General features: G+C 32.9%; 1 protein-coding gene across 2 annotated transcripts; it reads left to right on the forward strand.

The window, feature by feature from the left end:
- The first annotated feature begins 6,224 nt into the window (after window positions 1-6,224).
- LOC5570382 (YY1-associated factor 2) lies at window positions 6,225-8,055 on the forward strand. Of its 2 annotated transcripts, none has more exons than XR_002500421.1 (2): window positions 6,225-6,549; window positions 6,771-8,055. XR_002500421.1 is itself a non-coding variant. In XM_021844486.1 (2 exons), the coding sequence occupies exons 1-2, from the start codon at window positions 6,411-6,413 to the stop codon at window positions 7,094-7,096; spliced, it is 450 nt and encodes a 149-aa protein (XP_021700178.1). In that variant the 5' UTR covers window positions 6,228-6,410; the 3' UTR covers window positions 7,097-8,055. The 2 variants fall into 2 exon arrangements, 1 of the variants encoding a protein (XP_021700178.1); XM_021844486.1 differs by having other exon boundaries at window positions 6,228-6,549; window positions 6,786-8,055.
- The last annotated feature ends 1,337 nt before the right edge of the window (window positions 8,056-9,392 follow it).

Genomic DNA, 9,392 nt, shown 5'->3' on the forward strand with positions numbered 1-9,392 from the left:
ATCTAGACTAACATTTGGAAAGGGTCAAAGTTTTTTTTACTTCTTTTTATAAACCCGTATAACTCAAAAACGGTAAGACCTACAAAAAAGTGTTGTATGGGGGACTGTCGTGAAATCTCCTGAAGTTTTAGAAAAAAATATTGAGAAAATAAAAAATATTTTCTACACTGAAAAGTAAAATGATTAAAAACTTTAAAGTCGATTTAAAAAAAAGGCCACTTCAGATTTTGATCATCCTTAAACAAAAAGTTTCGAAATTAAATTTACAAAAGGTCGTCCATACATTGCAAATTGGGCATATTTTAGAGAAAAAAGTTTTTCTAACATCGAATTATGTTAGTCCAAAATGAATTTTTTATTTTATTCTTATTTCGCTTTAAATAGTCTAGTATGATCATATTTTCAAGTGATAAATGAGTTTTAATCACAAAATAGATAATCTAATTCTTCCGAAAGAGGTGCACTTTGCGAAAGAGGACCACGTGATTATTGAGCTGAAATCGAATTCAGGTTAACTTCTGCGTTCATGAGTCCTCTCATGGCGTAGTGGTTAACGCGCCCCAACTAGAGATCGGGGAGTCGTGAGTTCGATTCTCACTGAAAAGACGTGTAACTTTTTCGCAAATCTTCACATCAATTTGTCCATCTAATCCAATTGCAAATTATATGTAATGTTTAGCTTTTCGGTAGTTGTTAAACTTCCACTCGGCTGGTTGGCCGTAAACCACGATTCATAATTAAAAACAAGTAGATAATATTTGTTTTATTGGGAGTGGTTAAGAGAAATAAAACCGAATTATACAGAGTTTTTTTCTAATTAAATTCAATTGATCTCGCACCATACCGCTTATGAGAAAATCAACTACGTCTAAGAATCCGATGTTTTTTTATGGTTGGAAAGATATCACAATAATATTTCATTTCTTATTTGGTCAAAGCCAATCTTAACAGGTGTCTGGAAATGGTCAATATTATGCTTATGAAAGAAAAAGTCGTGGTTTGTTTTTATTTTTATTATTGCTATGTATCCTAAAACGTAGTATCTGCACATGAATATTTACATTATTTTTGGGCTTTACTGAATAAATTGAATATATTTGGATCATCCTCTGAATTGGTATACCGTTTGGCTGCAATTTGTGTATCACTAATAGGCATAAAACAATGATATTTTTGGGTACCAGGGACAGTTTTAACCTTATCAAAGAATTCCACCACTTCCTCTGATTTTTTAACATTTTGTTCAATAGATACATAACAGAAATTTAATTTGGTGATACATGTATCAGTTTGTTTCACTGCCCAGTCGAATAGTTCTCGCGGAGTTGCGATTGTGTTTCCATAGTATTTTGCAAGACTTGCTCTTTTTGCCATTCGCTTGAGAGTGCCACCAATAGCGTCACAGGGGCCTTTGCTGTGGGATGTGGCAAAAAGTGCCACTCTGCTTCCATTCCATGTATTTTCTTGAAATTACATAAGCCGGCAATTTTTTTTTATTTTTATAATGAGCTGCAGCTCCATCTGACATAAAATAGCTTTTAAGAAATTTATTTTTTGTTTAACAATATTCATCAATTTTGAAATAGATAGCTGAACTGCTACTGTGTCAACACTTCTGATATTATAATAAAACTAACGTTTTCCAACTTATTATCTCTTTTTGGTAATTCTCGAATGGGTGTATCGTTGCTTGGGAATTATTCCAGTGATATCCTTGAGCAGCGCTTTGTATGATAAAACTATAATTTTCAGAAAAGTCGATAATTACCAGTATTTCACCTTGTTTTAAGGAGTCTTTTATGTTTCGTAGAAAAGAAGACTGTTCTTTGCAAATAAAATCATGAGTTATGACTTTCTCCACGAAATACGTAACAATTTTTTTCAACAGGCTTTATTATCGTTTCTAAATTAATCTATCAGTTAATCTTGTTGATCCATCTTCAACTTCTTTTCACAAATGACTTAGATAAAATGAAAAGAGTTTTATTGACATCAAGCTTAAATAGTTATCTGCATACGTAGAACGACAATTGTAAGTTAAATACCTATCTTTCTATACACTCACGCGGTGGTTGTTGAGTAACTCAGGTCGTTAACGGACATTTTAGGTAGATAACAATACAAATATATTCATTATTTCTTATTCATCTGGCGTGTAACGCAGATACGTTTAGTAAGTTTTTTTTTTCACAATTTTTTTTCTAGTTGAGAATTTAATGGGGTATTGATAAGGTTGTTACTTTTCAATGTGTGCAATACTGTTGTGATATCTTTCAAACCATAAAAATCTGTCGGATTGTTAGACGGAGTTCATTTTCTCATAAGCGGTATGGTGCGAGATCAATTGAATTTAATTAAAAACAAACTCTGTATAATTCCATTTTATTTCTTTTAACTACTCCCAATAAAACATATATAATCTATTTTATGATTAAAACTCATTTATCACTTGAAAATATGATCATACTAGACTATTTAAAGCGAAATAAAAATAAAATAAAAATATCATTTTGGACTTAAATAATTCGATGTTAGAAAAACTTTTTTCTCTAAAATATTCCCAATTTGCGATGTATGGACGACTTTTAGTAAATTTTATTACGAAACTTTTTGCTTAAGGATGATTAAAATCTGAAGTGGCCGTTTTTTTTAAATCGACTATAAAGTTTTGAATCATTTATTTTCAGTGTAGAAAATGTTTTTTATTTTCTCAATATTTTTTTTTCTAAAACTTCAGGAAATTTTTCGACAGTCCCCCATACAACACTTTTTTGTAGGTCTTACCGTTTTTGAGTTAAACGGGTTTATAAAAAAAGGTAAAAAAAACATTGACCTTTTCCAAATGTTAGTCGAGATCGATTCTGAAAAAAAAAACAAAGTATGTAAAGTATCTTAGTTTCACATCTTCACAACCAGAAAGTTTCATTGAATTCTGGAGGGGTACTGCCAATCCCTTTGTCGAGTTGGCGTGAAATCCGTCATATATTGTTTTTGAAAATAAAGAATCAGTCATTTTTCATCGGCACACACTGTAGGTCTCAGTGCATTAGATTTTTTATTTGAAAAAAAAATCATAACTTCCGAACAGCTCAACCGATTTTCAATCTTTTTTTATGGAATGAAAGCAGAGCAGATTTCAACTTTTCAGAAAAACATAGAAAACTTTGCAAAAATAAATGTTTTTTCATCAAAATAAATGAAAATTAAAAAAAACTAGATTTTTTAAATATTTTTTCATGTAATTTTTTTCAGATTTTTCAATTTCGTCTAAAAAGTTGAAATCTTAAGCTTTCATTCCATAAAAAGATTGGGAATCGATGGCGCTGTTCAAAAGTTATGATTTTTTTTAAATGAAAAATCTAATGCGCTGAGACCTACAGTGTGTACCGATGAAAAATGACTGACATTTTATTTTCATAAAAATATATCACAAAAATTAAAAAAACATACATAGCTAAAAATTTGAAAGTAAACGTAAAATTTTCTGAACTTTCATTAAAAAATGAGAACAGCAATAGCCCCTTTGGTCCCGAGGCCTTCAAAACACGAAAAAAACGAAAATAATGTTTTTTTTTTTTCATGTAAAAACATTTTTTGTGAAATTTTATGTTTTTCCTGAAAAGTCAAAATCTTTAGCTTTCATTTAGTCCTAAAAGATTGAAAATCGATGGAACGGTTCAAAAGTTATTATTTTTTTTTAAATAAAAATTTTGCGAAATCGCGATTTTTCTGGTCGCACTATTTCGGAAATGGTCACCTAATCAAAAAATCCAAAACCACGTGTATCCTGATTTTGGATTAGAAACCAAATAGCAAATTTTCACGGAATTCGGTAACCCAGTAGATCGGTTTTTCATGGAATGGCTGCAACTAACTTGACGAAAGTAAAATTTTACAAAACATTTGCAATATATGAATCTGATTTATGTACCTGTTTTCAAAACGTATCAATATCCGAGTATGATTGTCGTTCAGGCATGGGGGGAGGGGGGGTTCCTCTTCTAATTGTCCTCTTCCAGTCGTGTCTCCCACAATCCGTTTCTGTTTAGTTTCGTTACAGATCAAGCTTCATCAGCTTAGCAGTCTAAGCAGGCTTCTGGCACCACAATACTACCCCATGGGAAAAAAACGAGCCACCATCTTCGGTTCCCACTGGGAAGTGGTTCCTCATGACAGTTCAAAATAAGTAAACAATTAGTCGTTTCGGGACAAGCAATCTAGAATGGCGAAAAAATTGTGTAGGGTAAATGTGTTTAATACTATTTTATGCTGATTTGAACAGACACGCAGTTGAAGGCGCTTGGAATATTTCATTCTGAACGAAAAAGTTTTTTTTGGTGAGCCTCGAAAACAGTTTGATGAAAAGGAAAATTATTATTGATACGATTCGGCCAAAGTGCCAATGTTCGCTACAAAAACATGGCTTCTTAGCAGTGGGCTGAGTCTAAGTAGCTTAAGTATCATTATAAGATTTGAAATCCCGAAAAATCTTTTCCTTTCCTGTTGTATAAATATATTCCCAAACCTCGAAGCTTCTCCAAACTAACATAGTGTTTTAAAATAAATACAAATTATAAAATGTAAATAATGTAAAAAAAAAGAAAAGATATCGACTTTGTTATGCCGTACGGCGCTCGAGCCTGCCAAATAAACATGATAAGTAATAAAAAAAAACATTTCTTGAACACTTTCGAATACATATCCAATAATCATCAAATTGAATACATCTCCAATGATCATCAAGTGCTTGTGAGCTCAACTCAATATTTTTGAGATTGTTTTAAATGTTTGCGTCAATTTTCCGATACACTCCTTATTTGATACCATGATCGAGAAAATCTATGCAAAATGAAAGCATTTTGAAATACTGGAGCAAACATTGCATAGATACCATGTAACAAATCTAGCTGTCTGAAACTTGGGAACAGTATATGCACCAATATTGTAGATTGTACACATTCGTTCAAATATGGTGAGAAATACATTCATATTTCCAAATTATGATTGTATTCGCTAATGATTGCGTTATCCACATATATGTGCAATTCAGAATCATTATTAACCCCTCTACCGGCAGCTTCATTTTTTACCGCAAAATAAATATTCAAATCGTTGTAACTTTTTTGTTTTTCAATATTTTTGCACCATTTTTTCACAAGTTCTCAAACAACTCTTCTAGTTTTAGGATCTGTGTCGATATTAATTATTGGTGATCTGGTTTTAAAGATATTCCGATGTTCCTTGGGGGACCGACATTTTCCATCCAAAATTCCTTTGGCGGCCATTTTGTTTTTGATCAATTTATCAAAAAAAATAAAATGTGGACTATATAATGCCAGATAATAAGGAGCTTTTCTGAAAAAATCGAACAAATCGGTTCAGTGTTCTTGGAGATATCTGAAAAATACGAAATGATGTTTTTTGAAGTTTTTAAGATCTTTATTTGGCCAGCGTGGTTCCAGAAACCTAAATGGTCATTACTTAACGACGGCTGCACCAAATTGCTTCATTTTTTCACAACATACTCTCATTAATGTATTGTTCCGAAGAGTGAATATCCGAATGCGATTAAAATTCTGTAGCCTGAGAAATTAACGGGGGGTTCTAGTTACGGGTCGGTCCCCCAAGCAATGTTGGAATATCCTCAAAACCAGATGACCAATGATCAATATCAACACAGATCCTAAAACCTAAAGAGTTTTTTGAGAGCTTGTGAAAAAATTGTGTAAAAATGTTGAAAAACAAAAAAGTTATAACGATTTGAATTTGAATTTTGCGGTAAAAAATGAAGCTGGCGGTAGAGGGGTTAATTAAATTCAAATTTAAGGCGACACATAAATAAAATATAAAAAAAACTTATGCAAAAAGTTGCCAGAATGCGAAACAGATTCAAAAATATTTTAATAAATAAAATGTATACACCTTGATTTGTTGTTATTTGTGTTAACTCAACTGAAGCCGTGGGCTTTCTTTTTGTTTCCGTGTATTTTGTTCATCCTGAAGTAGTCTGTCATGGGTATGATAAAAGAGAGACAAAAAGTTACGAAGCAGGTAAAGCATTCAAATATTGTCGTGGTATTTGTATGGTTGCTCAGCGAAAGCTTGTTTGTTTATATGTTTTGCTACAATACATTGAACTGCATATAAAAAATTCGATATCACTACAAATAAACGTAAAATTTTCTTCAACCTACACATCGTTTACACATTGGGCTGTGAACCGGGTTTTTGCAAAAGAAGAAGAAAAAATGAAAAAGCAAGAAGTGACATTTGCTTCAGCCATCATTGGAAGGCAGTAAAATTTATAATCAACCTACGGAAAACACAAATTTGTCGCTAAAATGATAGATCCTCTACATTTAAACTAATCGCAAACTGATTGTTGTGCTTTTGACTATTGTGTGCAAGCAATGGATAAAAATAAATCTCCAATACGCCGCGCAAAACGTCAATCTAAAGTTGTTGAGGAAAATTTTTGGGACTGCAGTGTCTGCACCTACAGAAACACAGCCGAAGCGTTCAAGTGCTTAATGTGCGACGTACGAAAAGGTAAATGAAATTCATCTCGTCAAAATGAAGATTGATTTGAGTATCGACTTTTTTAATGATCTCATTGAAATTAGTTTTTTTTTTTCAATTTCTACACTCTCAGAATGAAATCTGGAACGGAAATTCCTAATCGATACTCTTGTCAATTTTGCCTTGAAGACGTGTATAAATGGTGTATAATTATTGCCAAAAAGAATAGACTGCATTATAATTAATTTCAGTTTACTCGGTTCCAGGCACGTCAACCCGCAAGCCTCGCCTTAATTCGGCGCTGGTGGCACAACAGGCGGCAACACAGGCGTTTCCTGGTGCATCTGGAGCTCCAGCACAAAACTCAAAATCTCCAGGAGGGAAATCATCACGCAACAAAAACAAGCGATCAAAATATCCAGCAAGGTTGAAAAATATTGATCGATCCAGCGGACAAACTCGAGAGGTGACAGTCAACTCAGTTACGGTAGTTATTACTGAATACAAGCCTAAATCAACTGTTAGTCGACATGATTCGAGTGAAAGCTTTAGTGAGAGTAATGATTCAAGAAGTTAGATTAATTTTAAAAGTGGAATAGTATTTCCACAAATGCTTAACTTATTACAGAGAATGTCAAAGTTTTAACTATATAAGTATGAAAAAAATAGAAACATGTGAACGTTTTTTGCAAAGATATTAATATTGGCATCTGTCTGCTCAAAGTTATTATTTTCTCGTATAATTTATTCCATAATACATTGTACGATTGTGCTCCATTGTAAATTTTTCTTTGTCAGCCCCACAACTAGCACTCTTCCATTGATGGTTGTAACTTGTATTGCAAACTTAACTGAATAAATTTTGTGGTGTAACAGTTTCCAGCCAATGATATTAAAAAAAGCTACATGGAATCACAAACTGTACGTAGGTTAAGAAAACTGTACTGATTTTTAAGTGTAAATTTCCTTAGAATGTGAAATGATTTTTAGAACCATGAATTGAAGTTCATTTAACTTACCTTATTCTTGTTTCTATTATAAATGTTGACCACAGTTGATTTTATCATTTTATTGAACATTGTACTACAATGACTTATAAGCTTAAGATGATTGATAAATCAATTGCAAAAAGAGTTAATACTGCCAAGAACTTCAGAGAAGCATCTCGAATGTATAGAATGAATTACCAGTCCAAACGTGAATTTATAAACCCAATCCTAGATTTAACATGATACATCTCCCGAACAATAGACTTCCAGTTTGCGATTACATAATTATTTGAGGAACATTTTCGGAAAACGGTAACTGTCGAAAGCAGTACGATGCATTTATCACATACAATCTGAACAATATGCGAGCGGTAATCCATCGAATTAGAATTATAGAACTCTTATTTTAGGTGAACGATTTTCTCTATAAAGTCTGAATTATCCGTCATAAGTGGAACATGAGAATAAATGAAATTCAATGGGTTGATAATGGAAAATGAACAAAGTCTAGCCATGGAATCAAAATAAACGTGAATATTAAAACTCATTGTTGGTTGTAGTTTATCTGAAACAAAGCGCCTGGCTTGAAATAAAGTACTAAGGGTAAGTAAGAAAATTAAATAAAGTGCATAACTGCAAACATCGCAATTGGTATATTATTACTTATCTGGTGTTCATGTTTTTGTATCTGATACAAAGCGATTTAATAGGTATGAGTTGGTAATGTTGAAATTAATGTACACTGAGAAAATAAAGAAATATGTGATTTGAATGTACAAACAGTAAAATTCTACTGTCTTCAATGAAAACCACGATTAGAGTTTATTCACAAATTTCATAACACTAAAAATGAACACTACCCACCCCCTCGTAATGCTTTTTGTATGAATATTTTACTTATTTAGTATTACTTGATTTGAACTCTAAAGTACTTATGGTGAAGATGAATCGAATTCAAACTTAAAAATTTCATGGGCACAAATCTGGAGAACCAAACACCCGTTTGTGATCAATCGATCAAGTTTTCAGCTTAAACGGATGTTTGGTTCTTCAGATTTGTGCTCTTGAAAATGTGAGGTTTGGCTTCGATGCTTCTTCACGTTAAAAGCTCAGAATATTGTACTCCGCATGCATTTTAACCAGCTAGAATGCTCCAGATTGATTGAAGATTTAATAAAATATTCAATAGAAAGGAACAATCTTGTCCGGCGCATCGTTTGCGTAGTGCCGTTGAAAAAGTGTCGCGGATTACTAAGGCGTTTGTAGTGTTTGATCTTTTGATCGTTTCGCTTGTTCTTGCGAGGGAGAGTGATGAACACTTGTTCGACATACAATGCGGTTATCGAATAATATCGTTAGGTGTGAGTATAGATGGATCGCATAACCCAGGGTTTCTCAACCGGTGGTCCGCAAACCCCCAGGGGGCCGTGACGATTTTCCAGGGGGTCCGCGAAGCCATGGTAAATGTGTGGCGTGTTCTTTGGTCGATGAATAGATGTGAGTACTCCCTAATTTAACTTGCTTTACTAGAGTTTATTATTACCGAATTGCGTTTACCGGTTTATGCGTTTTTTACGTCATGGCATGCCAGGTATTTCCTTACCTGCATTGCTTAAATATTATACCAGTGCGAGCTTCAAAACGGAATTTGGATCATTCCTGTTGATTTTTTTTTCTTTGCAAGATTTGACCATTAATCATTATTATCAACTTCGTGGCCCGAAATTAATCATTCTTTTCATTCAAAGCATTGGCGGAATCTTCTTAAATCTACCAGCAGGATTTCTTATTAAATTATACAAAATTATCCAATAATATCTGCAATAACTGCGAAGTTTTGTAAGAGTTTCTAGTGAAATTTCTAATTGTCGATGGTTCATAAAA

The sequence above is a fragment of the Aedes aegypti genome, chromosome 2 (genome assembly GCF_002204515.2).
Source record: "Aedes aegypti strain LVP_AGWG chromosome 2, AaegL5.0 Primary Assembly, whole genome shotgun sequence".
NCBI lineage: Eukaryota > Metazoa > Arthropoda > Insecta > Diptera > Culicidae > Aedes > Aedes aegypti.

Coding starts and splice junctions, on each gene's coding strand:
- LOC5570382 (XM_021844486.1), top strand. CDS start 6,411: ATGGATAAAAATAAATCTCCAATACGCCGCGCAAAACGTCAATCTAAA. Junction 6,550..6,785: donor AATGTGCGACGTACGAAAAG/GTAAATGAAATT, acceptor ACTCGGTTCCAG/GCACGTCAACCCGCAAGCCT.